The sequence below is a fragment of the Rhodofomes roseus genome (assembly GCF_022264815.1).
Source record: "Rhodofomes roseus strain CIRM-BRFM 1785 chromosome Unknown C8Q71scaffold_10, whole genome shotgun sequence".
In the NCBI taxonomy this organism is placed as follows: domain Eukaryota; kingdom Fungi; phylum Basidiomycota; class Agaricomycetes; order Polyporales; family Fomitopsidaceae; genus Rhodofomes; species Rhodofomes roseus.
In genome coordinates, this window is record NW_025952966.1 from 1,201,542 (window position 1) to 1,213,987 (window position 12,446).

Consider the following 12,446-nt stretch of genomic DNA (forward strand, 5'->3'; position numbering starts at 1 on the left):
ACCCTCCCTGCCTCATCGGCCACCCTCCGCCTCGCGCCTCGTCCGCCACCTCAGGCATGTGCAACGCGGGCCCGTCAGCATGCGAGGGATCCGCTGACGTACCGCCGCCGCCCACTGCACGCCGCCGCCAGCCTGCTGCTCCCACCACCATCGTCAGCCCTCCCTTCGCGCGCCAGTTGCGCACCCTCTACCAACACCGCCCGCAATCTGCACTCCGAGTTGTCTTGCGCCGACCTTCAACGTGCAACGTTCCTCCTCCCACGTCTTCCGACACGTCAATCTCTCCGCGATGTACATCTCAAGGTCTGCGAAGAGATGCGACCCCTCCGTGCACTTCGCAGCTGCCCCGCCACAGCTGACACGACAAACAAAGATTGCCGTACCCATACCTGCACTGGATGCGAAGACGGGTGAGCCTCCGGCGATGCTCCACACAAGCAACGGGCTCACGCCAATGTTCCCTGAGGACCTGCAAACTCACACGGTCAAGCTGTGACGTGTGTGAACACTCACGCCGTCATGATGCGTGAATACTGGCAAGCCTGGGTACGTACACACCAGCTCGAAACGGCCGCCCAGACTGCGGGGCCCGAACCCTTCGCGATTATGAATATCGTGAGGCCTCAGGAAAACAACTCACCAACCATGAGTTCAACAGGGGCAAGGCTGGACTGCCACGGTAAGTTTCGTAAGCGACGCTCCAGCTATATACAAGTAACACACAAATTCACAAAACCTGTATGTATATAGTATAGTATAGTATATAGTACAATCTACTGCTGCCATAGTCATTTCTCATCATGAATCAAAGTACATGCTAAGGTTCAAGATGATTTAAAATGCTTGGACAGCCTGAATATGGCTATCTATACCAGACAGTAGTTGATTGTATATGTAACAAAGTCTTACCAACACCCAGACTTTAGTTGGTCCTAAACAAGGATGTCCTTATGTAGTTAGGTCAGGGCTATGTATAGTTACTGACAGGTGATGATTGGTTGGATATGTGAGAAGGGTTACCAATCACCTAGAGATTAGTTGGTCCTGATCAAGGACAAACTATTTCCTATTGTCCTTGTAGTTAATGACAAGGCTTACATATATGTGTACTATCTTCAGTAATGTGTATGACTAGGAGAGTATTGACTAGTTGTCTTAACTAGTCTCCACTATGACTTGTATGCTAGTTTTCTTGTATTGATGAAGTATTCTTAGCTAGCAACCTATTGCTAACCCAGTTAGATAATATGACTTGACTTTTTGTGTACTAATTCTCTTGGTAAGTATCTTGGATTGACTGTTTAATCGGACAGTCAGAGCCTCAGTGTGTGCTACAGAGAGATAATCAGAGTTATATTGATCAGTCAGACCATTGTTTCCCAAAGCTGAACATGCAAAGAACAATGACCTTTCTTTGTCTTATTGAACCTGGTCTCTTGTTTGTCCTGAATCCTTTTGATCTTACTCCTTTGTTGTTCTCTCAATGTCCATTGCATAGACTCCAAGAATCAATAAATGAGCCCTCAATTCACTACCTCAGTGCCCTCCATGCTACCCATCTCAACCTTTGAGTCAAAGACAGTGTCATCTTCATTGCTGCAAGTGCTAGTACATCTCTGTCAATGTGGTTCTTTGCACATCACTCAGTACTATATTGCTGACCTTCAGCAATATAGGTGAGTATGAGAGTATCAACTAGAACTATTGCTTTCCCAGATGGTCAGTAAATATTGACTTGTTGTGTACTCACACTTTTGGTTAGTATACTGTGTTCACTTTGCTTGCTTGTAACTGAATCCCTGTTTGGTTACTATATTATTATACCCTGATCATTATACAACTTACTTGCATTATGCACACAATTGCTGACTTCACATTGTCACACAATCACTGCTCTTGTGATACATGATGTAAGTGTTACCTACATCTTGGTTCATTTCTGCCTTTGTTGCTCTTTGGTCTTACTGTTGTGCAAGGAAGGTATGCTCGCTCATTCCTTGCAACATTGCTATACTTCAGGCAGAAGTCTTACTGTTGTGAAGACTCTGAAGAACTCCAGTTCCTGTTCTGTTCTTTGAGTGATTTCCCAGTGTGCAGATACCAGGCTTACATTACTTCAGAGTCTGTACACAATCACTGATGTTGCACTGCAGCACAATGCTACTGTACCCATGCAATGTTACTGTACTAGTGACTGTACCTAACACTGTCCTTTATGTACCTTGCCCATCAATGATACTACCTTTATCTACTGTGGGCACATGTATGTAACCTTCAGATCGTGTGTTTGCCTTCCCACCCCAATGAGAAGACAAACCTGGGCTGACTATATCATTGATTCTGTTTTACTGCTTGCTCCACTCACAGCGGCTCACTGCTTTAAACATGTGTTATAGGTAGTATAATAGTACATTGTTATTTGATACAAAGTATGATACGTTCAGCTCTATTGCTCCAGATCTTACCATGCTGGGGGTTGCCAGCAGCTAGATATAGAGCAGAGCATCTTGTACTCATTCTGTTGAAGTGAGCATTGGCAAGGCACACAAAAATCAATCAGTACAAAGGAGTTTGTCAACTCATTTCCCACCAAAGTTATACATGTAAAGAAAAATGACATATTTGTCTTACTGAATTGAACAAGCTTTCTCGTGATATCACTCATTTGTTGTTCCTTGAAGTTGAATCAAAACAGAAATGACCATAGTCCAGTGTGAGGGTCTACTGACCATGTACAAATTTAAATGAGACCTTAAATTGCCTCACTACTGCTCTCCATACTGTCCATCTTGAACTCCATGTTGAATTGTCTTCATTGCTGTGAATGTTAGTACATTCTGTTAGTGTTATTCTTCTCATGTCAATCAGTAGTATAATCCTGATAAAAGTGAATGATGGTTTATTTGCTGATTCTAGTTGAATGCAATGCCACAAATGTCAACATGTAGCATCACTGAGTAACATGATGTTCCAGCAGTTGTCTAAATTCAATAATACTCAGACTTAGGCTAAACCTTGCCTATGAGTAGGCTTGCCACTTGAACATGCCAATCTCATCTACTTTATCACATGTGCTGTTCTGCTCACTTACACCCATGACAGTTTGATGATTGATTCCCAAGATACTCAATCCACCAGCTGATGCAATGCCTTCAGAATCACTGATGTACCCTGAGCAACTTCATGAGCATGGAAAATAGCCTAATGAATTATCAGAAGCCTATGCTAGTCCTCAACCCATTGATCTGGAGGTCATTGTAGTTCACACAACCAGGCATAGCGGTCATATTGATACATTACTAGACTGTGGTTAGAGTACGGCCGTGATACATGCACGCCTGTCGTACAGTACAGGCCTGTCGATGCATTGCGCGATACATCAGGGAATACATTACAAGGACGCTGTGATGTATTGCAGGCGACCTGTGATATATACTGCTTCAATCAATGAGCGGGATGCCAGTAGCCGGAATAGGGCTCGATAGATGAGAGACAGCCCTGTCATACATAAGCGTTGGCTACTTGCAAACGCCCGGCCTAATCTGGACGCATTCGCGTGGCTACGCGACGCTCAGATGAGCGCAAGATGTTGACGTCATTTCGCGCCTCAACGGTCCGTCACTGCAGCTCTGTCATACATAAGCGTTAGCTACTTGCGAACGCCCGGCCTAATCTGGACGCATTCGCGTGGCTACGCGACGCTCAGATGAGCGCAAGATGCTGACGTCATCAGACTTCATGCCTCAACGGTCGGCCAGCAGCAGCCCGCTCTCACCATCGGTCCGGACATCTATGTATCTTGAGTTGTTCAAAGGCTTGTCGAGCGAGAGCATGTCGAGCGACGCGCTACTCAGCACAGCGAAGCAAGCGGCAGCACTTAAGTACTCACTCACAATGAACATACAGTCGTGTTCGCTTCACGTCATCAGGCTTGAGTAAGTTTTGCTTACTGACAACGATTACGCTACATCGTCGGCGCGCGAACTTGAACAAGGCGAAGTCACTATCTGAATGATAATACATCAGTGACGAGTCTGTGCATACATAACACTACATCAGTTTGCAACTTAGCCTAGAACTGTCCAAGGCCGTGATAAATGACAGCACGACTTGTATAGTGTTGGTACTACTAAGTGATCAGCGCACCGAGTGGTAATAGATGAGAGACGAGCCTGTGAATATATTATGTAGAGTCCCGTCGTTCAGCCCTTAGACTTAGAGTCGCGACGTTGAGCGTTATACATCACATACAGGCCGGTCTGTAATGTATCATATATCAGATCTTGTATCGTTAGCCGTACATCTTACCAAGTGACGTAGGCACGCCGCATTTGGCACAGGCGCCTAGACGCTACGGACTTCGCACTTCGCTGCGATTCTGCATGAAGCGCTCGTCCTTAGCTTCACCGCCTGCCTTGTTCGTACTCGCCTTCACCGCTGGTCTCGCTTTTACCCCTGCCTCATCCCTCTGCCTTCGACTCGTTCACAAGACTCACTCATTCCAACATGACATCGGACGACTCTCTATGCGCCCGAGTCTTCGCGCAGCCTGGTCACTCACTGGCACAAACATCCGATCGATTCGAAGTTACCCGGCGCAAGACAGCACGCGATAACTGGCTCTACAACGACCGTTCTGGGCTATAGGACCTACGGGGCTACATACGACACACGAAGGCGAAGCGAACGGTGAACATGCACGGTATTCATCGTCGTTTCTTCGACCCCCGTGGCTCCTCCGCCGAGTTCCCAGTCGCCTTCCTCTTCGAAGATCCAGGGGCACGACCACCTCCAGCTGGCGTCGTCTTTCGTGTATCAGCACTCTTCTTTTGAGCCCAAATCGTAGGCCCATCAGCGCGCGTACCATTGGGTTGGAGCGGCGCACGGCGGTCCCGACGACCTCGGCCTCCCGCAACACTACCCTGGGTCTGCACATCCAGCGCCGCGTCAGCTGGTGCTGAGTTGGCTGCTGTTGCCGGCTCGTTCATCAGTGAGTCCTCTAGTTCATTTTGGTTGTTTGTCGTGGTCTGTGCTGGTGGAGGAACGGCTGGAGTAGGACTCCCAGATGGGCCGATGGGCGAGGAGTGAGTCGGCCTAGCACCGGTGTGCAAAGGCGTTCCGTGATCAGATCACTCGATAGGCTGAGTGGCGGCGCCATTGCCTGGTGCCTGAGCTGGGGTAGCAGGCAGCAAGGGGCCGGTTCGAGACGCAGCGTTAGGAACGGTAGGAGACGTGGTATCATTTCCACGCTGTTCGATGTTGAGGCGTTGAAGATAGCTGCCGGCGATCGCTGCAGACAGTGATCGCGAAGTGACCCGCGGTAGAATTGGAGGCTGGGGTACAGGGGCTTTGGACGACGTGGACAAGGCCGGCATGTTGTTGTCGGCGGAAGCGGTAGAGGCTGGGTCGCGCGATGTTACTGTCGGCCGAGTAGACTGGGTTGCAGCAGCGGGCGTAGCTGTGGCGGTTGACTGACCAAACGAAGCCGCCGGTCTCGATGATGCAGGTGGAGCAGCAGACAAGGCAGGTGGAGGATTAGGAAAACCCTGCGAGGAGGATGCAGGCGGGTCATCAGCGCGCACGCCGCGTGGTGATGTTGCTTTGGACTGAGCAGACAGGATCGCAGCGGCGGGCGTAGCTGTAGTGGTCGACTGAACAGTGAGAGTCGTCGGCGTGAAGAACGCAGGCTGGGTGGTAGACAAAGAAGGCCAAGCATTAGGAACGCCCTGCGAGGAGGACGCAGACGGGGCACCCACGCTGGGTAAAGAACCGGCGAGCCGGCTACTCGAGTGAGCATTGGACGGGAAGGAGTATGGCTGCGTGTTCCAAGCCGCAGTAGGCATCCCCAGCGAAGGGAATGCATCCTGACTGACATGGCTTGTCGTAGAGAGTGTGGCGTAACGTGCAGTCGTCGAGTTGTTGAGCTCGCGCACCCCTGACGGCGCTTCCACTTCATTAGGCTGCATGGCGTGTTGATTGAAGGCCATGAGCTCGTCAGTTAGCGTTGTTTGAGGCAGACGAGGCGGGTCTGGATTAAATTCGGAGAAGCTTCCGTAGGGGAGGTCTTTGAGGAGCGAGTAATCATACTCGTCCTCAACGTACGCGCCGGCGCTGGTGATAGCAGCATAACCATTGCCAGGATGGGCTGCGCCCTCGTTCACGATCACTTGCCCCGTCCCTGATGTGTCGCTAGTTGCTGCATTGGAGCTGGAGGCCCCGGCCGTCGGCAGCACGATCGTGTCTTGCTCCTGAGAAGCAGGTGGATACATCCCGACGTCAGGTGGCGCCAATGGCTGCGGATCAATGGATGGAGGCGACGGAGCGATGTTAGGACGAGCTGGAGGCAACCTCGCGTCTTCGTCGGAAGCGGGAGACGACGGGCTGCTGACGGGACGCAGTGCGTTCTGTTCAGCTGGTTCCGTTTCGGGTGCGACGACGTTGACATTCGGCAGGTCCACGGCTGGAACGTTGGGCGCAGCATCGTCTACAGAGAGCGGTTCACCGGCGTCGTCTGCAGCGAGCGGTTCACCGGCGTTGTCCATGGCTAAGGTTCACGGGCCCTTGGTAAGCACACAGTGGTCTGCGGAACGCTCTAGACGCTCACCCAAGAGTTCTTTTACATGTTCAATGAACGGCCTAACATAAATCTCCCCGAAGTCCGGCACCGACATACTGAAGTCATCAGTATTCGAACCCTCTTCATGAAAGCTAAGTATGTTTCTCAATGAGTACATTGTTTCATCCTGTTAATCATTACGACCTACGCGATACTCGACACCCTCCCCTCGGCATCCAGCCCAGCCCCGACTGTGTAGAAGTACCATCCCGTGCGGCGTCGCAGCTCAGCAAACAGCTGTCGCATCACAGCAGGTAAGTTATCCACCGCCCTAAAGCATCGACGTCAGATATGATTGATCAGCTATGCACGTCAGGAACTTACGCCTGGCGATACACGGCGTTAACGGAGCTCGCAGGTGTTGCATCGTGCTCCTCGTTATCCCCGTCACCTCCCTCATCCCCGGACTCAGTGAGCTCCTGCTTTGCGGCGAGTACCTCGGCCTCAACCTCGGCCTTGATGTCGGGATCCTCGCCCTCGTACGTCTCGCGTGTGAGACGCTTGATAAGGTTCAGTCGTGCAGGTTTGTCGTAGTTCCCGGATTTGAGGGCATCATCGACCAGCGGCTTAACGCGATCCTTATAGTACTTGCGAGAGTAGACCTCTGTGGGTTGCAAGGCCCGTCGACCTCGGGGCTTCAAGATGCTTAGGTCGACACGAGCGGACTCCGCTTTGCGTGCTTTCTGACCATTTTTGTTATTGAACCAGTTGCGCAGTCGCTGATAATCAATACAGGTCAGCAGATGCATTCGACATCATCAAAACGTGCACTGCTAACTGACCTTTGCACGGTTCCCTATTGCCTTATCCAACGCGGACGCCTCGTCCTCCGTGAGCGGGCCGTGGAAATCTGGGTAGAGGGTGTTCCGCTCTGGGAAGACCTTGAACCACTCGCGGGCGACCTCGGGCCAGAAACGCGACAGAGTGCTGGCCTCGCGGTGTTGGCGGAACGAAGACCCCCAAGCCGACAACCATTCGAACTGTTCTTCGGTCGTCCAGCGCTGGGGAGCCATAGAGGTGAGATACAGTGCGTACAGCTCGAGTTCGTACTGACTCAAGTGCATTGACTCTGGCCACAGCAGTGATATATCATGTCTCCTCCGGGCTTTGTCCCCCAAAGTATGTGGTTAATTCAAAAATATTATTCTGCAATACGACACCCGTTGTTTCAGGTTTTCTGCGCGTGGGGCGGCACCACTACATTTTTGGACGAGATTGTGGCCGAGCAAGTCGGCATGGCACCTCACAGTGTTGATGCGCCGAAGCCCCGACTCATCGCCATGTGGAAGGCTCGGTCGCTTTCTGCTGCGGAATCGCTTCAGGTGAGTGTGCGCTCCACTGGATCTCGTTCCTCACTAGCGTAATCTGTGTTTAGCGAGGATCGACCCAAGACCGACCACTCGGATCGAAGCTCCCCCAAATCAAGTCGTGGGATGTGCGGTGCATGGTGCGCTACATGGCCAATTACATTGCTGATGCGATGGTATAAATCACCCGTCAATCTATGTGCTAGCCCCAGTACCGTCGATACCCCCACTCCTTTCGCAATGGCCGACAAGGGCAAGGGCACTGCGCGGGAGCCTCCTAATCCGTCACCGGCCTTCAACGTCGACATGCTGCAGCAGATGATCGCTGCTCTGCAACTCGTCGTCGACCGTGACGAAGGTGAGCTTCGTCTTCTTCGGGTTTGGCAAACTTGAACGTGACGGCTTTGTGTAGATCGGCGTTTGTGGGACGCAGTCGGGCCCACGCCTCCCGACCCCTCCAGTGAGTGACTTTCGTCGTCATTCCGCCTCTTTTCTAATATACTCTGCTCACAGTAAGCTCAGATTATGAGGAGATGGGGCCCACGGATAACCAGGTACAATCCGGTGCCAGCGTGCAGCAGAATCCTCTGCCGGCGTCCTCTCAACCCGCTCGCGATCCTGCAGCTTTCCCTGTGTCGCCGCCTTTGATTCCTCGCCCGGCTTCTCCAACGCCGCACGCTCAACCTCAACGTCCGCATGCTCGTGGTCCACCGTATGTCCGCCCGACTTCCCCTGTCAGTGTGGCGTCTTCAAGTTGCGATCACAGCGATGTTAACGACCATGGTGGTCGCTACGGCAATGACACGCACGACGGCCATGGTGAGTGCAGTGGACACTGCGGGCGCGGCGGACATGGCGGGCACGGATCAGGCGGTGGGCCCAGTAGTGGACACGGCGGGCACGGCAGACATGGCGGACACGGTGGACACGGCGGACACGGCGGGCGCGGTGGTGACAGTGGGCCTGGTGGGTGCGGTGGGTGCGGGAGGTGTGGAGGGCATGGCGAGCGTGATGCCCTAGGCCCTCGCGGTCAAGAGGGTTCTGGGCTTGGAGCTCGCTACTATGCCGTGACAAGGGGGCGCGCTGTGGGCGTCTTCGTTGGATGGTGCGTCGGTTCCCCTAGTGCTATGGTGTTTTACTCATTCGTTGATTGCAGGCACAACGTAACACCCCTTGTTACGAGAGTCCCCGATTCTGCGCAGGTGGGCTATCCCTCATTTGCGGCGGCGTTGGATGCGTTCCTTGACGCCGCTGCCTTGGGAAATGTCCGGATCATTCTGCCATAATTAGTTATGTAGTTCTGTCAAAGAATTGTCCGCACGTCTTCGCCCTCAGCCATTGTAGGAAATATATGATGTCTTGTTACGTTGCACACCTGAGTATTCTATTCGCACGGCTGACCTCCCTGCCAGTGCTTCTAAGCTCCACATGCTCGTGCGATCGGTTTCTGCCGGCTGCGGGCGATTATATAGCTTCCGCCGTTCATGTCGCGGTACTAGATCCTCCCTCTCTCGCGTCTCCTGCAGATAGCCGGGTATGGGTCGCCGGCCAAAGTATCTCACTGCCGATGAGAAACGCGCGGCAAAGCGGGAGCAGCAAGCCAACTACGCAAGCACAGTAAGGTTGGAATCACGTCCGTGCCTGTGATCAGATATGATACTGAAATGTACACATGGGTATCACAGCGGCCGCGCAAAACGGACCTCGCTGAAGCGCGTCGCCTATGCCACCCGCATCGGTCATTATGCGAGCCCATTTTGGAGGCAGATAGCCGGTATCCCTCCAAAGATTCAGGCCACGGCGCGCGCCCCATTTTGTACCCTCGCAACATCGTTGGACATACCGGATCTCGGCTTGTACATCGTGCCATACGTCCTCAGCTTGCCGACACCCTTGTTCTCCCCGCATCCTCCCATGGACCCCGATGAAGCCTTCTTTGCCCCGATCCCCGAGGACTCAGATGAGCCTACCGATGAGGAAATCCCTCTAGTGCTCAATTCTGGTCAATACCGTCGCTATCGGAGCGAGGGAAGCAGGCGATATGGAGAGTGGATGAATCAGAGTGTCGATGTCGAGCTTACTATCACCAATGCTACTAGGGAGCTCGAAGCGCGTATTGCTGGTTGGGAGAAGTCAACGGGCACAGAACAGCAGAACGACGCCGTGAAGAATGTTGCACGTACGATAGGCCTTGAATGGGCAAGTAGAATTATTTGCTGTCTTGCTGTGGAAGTAGAGTTGTTGAGAGTCGGACGTGATGCTTACCAGGCTGCATACATTAACGAATTGCTCCCATGGCAGTGTATGAATCGTGTAGTACGGTAGCATCGGACAGATGTAATTCAAACGTAGATGTTGGACGGACTCAGAAATGAAGTATGAGGATCAACTTCGAAGAGTTGTTGCCTGAGCTGTCACCGTCAGCGCATCCGAGCTCAAGTAGAGCTGTTAGGAATATCTAATCGAAGTGTCTAAGTCACGAAGTCTGTCAAGTGGCTAGCGCCGACACGTGACTAACGGCACGAATCTTCCTGTTTAGGAAAAGTCAATACTTGCCTACTTAAGACTTAAGTCAAGTGACTAAGGAAGATCGTGCCGGACCTCCGATCGACTTGACTAGACTCACCTGTCGTGACCGAACCAAGGCCGATCGATTCGGCTTTTGAACAATGAATACGCGGGCAGTCGACCGAGGATCTCAATAGGGCTATTGTTCACGTATGGAATATTCTAGGACACTTTGTAGATATATAAACGCTGTTGTAGAGTATAGACGAATAACACTCTCTTGAACTTCAATCTATCGGTGTGAGCCACTCGATCGTCCATAGCTCCGCGCTGGACATACTAAGGTCGATCGTACTTATAGCCGTGCGCTAAGTCGATCTACCTTGACCCCTTCATTAGTATAGCCTCGCGCTACTCTGAAGGGTTCGGTAAGAGTAAGCTTCATCGATCTACGGTTAGAGTCGGGTTCGTGTTTAGTGGCATCCTCAACTATTGTTGTAACGCTCTATTCACTAAAGTCGTAACCGACTTACTTTGCTCAACCAAGTTTCTTAGCTTCATTAAGAACGTAGGCACTACTGTGCCACTCCGGACTTAGTGCGTGAACTTGTTGAGCGAAATCGATTCTCGATCGACTAAACCTCATAAGTCGATCACTCAAATCGTTGTGTTAATCCTCTTCACAACGAGATAATCCTCAATTCATTTCTTAACTAAGGCGACTACGATTACGTAACTACCGACGGTTGTTACTAAGTAAGTACTCGGTAAGTTAGCAATCCCAGTCCATAACATTGGTGGACGTTGGGGGGTCCACTTTTATCAAACGAACATTCCGACTAACCTTTTTGCAAGCTCAAGATGGCTAACGCTAACGCTACTCCCGCAGGAAGCTCAGGCTTCGAGAATGTTGGAAATTCCGATGCATCGAAGCCAGACTCTGGTTCTCAATCGCCTGAGAAAGGCAAAGGGAAACAGAGACTCGACGAAGAACTATTCGCCGATCCGATTGTTTCGGGTCAACCGATCGACTTCTCCTCTTTGCCGGTCCACGAATTAATCGGTGGGCTTCCCCTCACCGAATTCGTTCCTTTTGCTGAAAAGATGAACTCTATTCACGCGCCGCTGACCGCCTCACCTTTATCCTACATGGAATCGCTCGATCTGGACATTGCGAAGAGGATTAAGGCTCGATCGATCGGTTTCTCTTACCTTCAGAGAGACTTGTACTCCCTACCAGCTCAGATTTCTATGGAAGGCTTCAAGCGAAAGGAAACTAGAGCTTGGAAAGAAATCTTTGATAAGCTGGATAGCTTCATTACGCTTCCTAGTGTTCTGTACAACGAGGACGGGCACGTCGTAGCTATCCGACCCGATGAGCACACTTACCTGTGGCTCAAACGAAAGCTCAGCAGTTACTTTTACAATGCTGCCGGACTTCTGAATGGTCAACTGTACGAAGTCCCGAACGTTCCCGTATTCGACAAAGACGGGCTCGATCCTAGTGTAGCATACACTCCGCATGACTACCAAATTCTCTGTGCATGCTACCGGGACGAGGTGGAGACCGTGCTAAAGTACTTCACTAGGATCGCAAAGATTTTTCCGTCTGGAGTCGAGGAGGAGGAAGAGGAAGCCCCTAAGCCTCCTGAACGACCTAAGGGAGCTGGTTCGTCGATTTCGCAAGCAGGAGGTGGTAAGAAAAGAGATCTACCGCCACACATTTCTAAATCGACTCGTCGCAACGAGCATAGTCGTGAAGCGGAGGAACGACGACCAGCTCGACCGACTCGACGGATGATCGACCCGATCACCAGAGTTCCAGGATTGCGATCACAAGCTCTCCCAAATCATGGCGACCGACGCCGGACTGGTCGCAGGTACACGGAGTTATTCGGCCGCGAACCGTCTCCTCCACCCTCTGACCCTTCAGATGATTCTTCGGACGACGAAGACGATCATCGCTCTCCTTCTCCCCCACGCCGACCTCATCACTCCCACCACCATGGAGGAGG

At 51.7% G+C, this 12,446-nt stretch overlaps 2 protein-coding genes across 2 annotated transcripts; one reads left to right on the forward strand and one right to left on the reverse strand.

Annotated features, from left to right (window-relative positions):
• Positions 1 to 5,129: 5,129 nt before the first annotated feature.
• C8Q71DRAFT_858050 (uncharacterized protein) lies at positions 5,130 to 7,629 on the reverse strand (the record flags this gene model as incomplete). The annotated part of the gene is made up of 5 exons (XM_047927469.1): positions 5,130 to 6,544; positions 6,605 to 6,708; positions 6,765 to 6,887; positions 6,941 to 7,335; positions 7,399 to 7,629. The coding sequence occupies 5 exons, from the start codon at positions 7,627 to 7,629 to the stop codon at positions 5,130 to 5,132; spliced, it is 2,268 nt and encodes a 755-aa protein (XP_047779091.1).
• A 534-nt stretch (positions 7,630 to 8,163) lies between these two features.
• C8Q71DRAFT_858051 (uncharacterized protein) lies at positions 8,164 to 12,232 on the forward strand (the record flags this gene model as incomplete). The annotated part of the gene is made up of 8 exons (XM_047927470.1): positions 8,164 to 8,281; positions 8,336 to 8,383; positions 8,437 to 8,635; positions 8,690 to 8,742; positions 9,423 to 9,540; positions 9,609 to 10,102; positions 11,321 to 12,127; positions 12,186 to 12,232. The coding sequence occupies 8 exons, from the start codon at positions 8,164 to 8,166 to the stop codon at positions 12,230 to 12,232; spliced, it is 1,884 nt and encodes a 627-aa protein (XP_047779092.1).
• Positions 12,233 to 12,446: the final 214 nt, after the last annotated feature.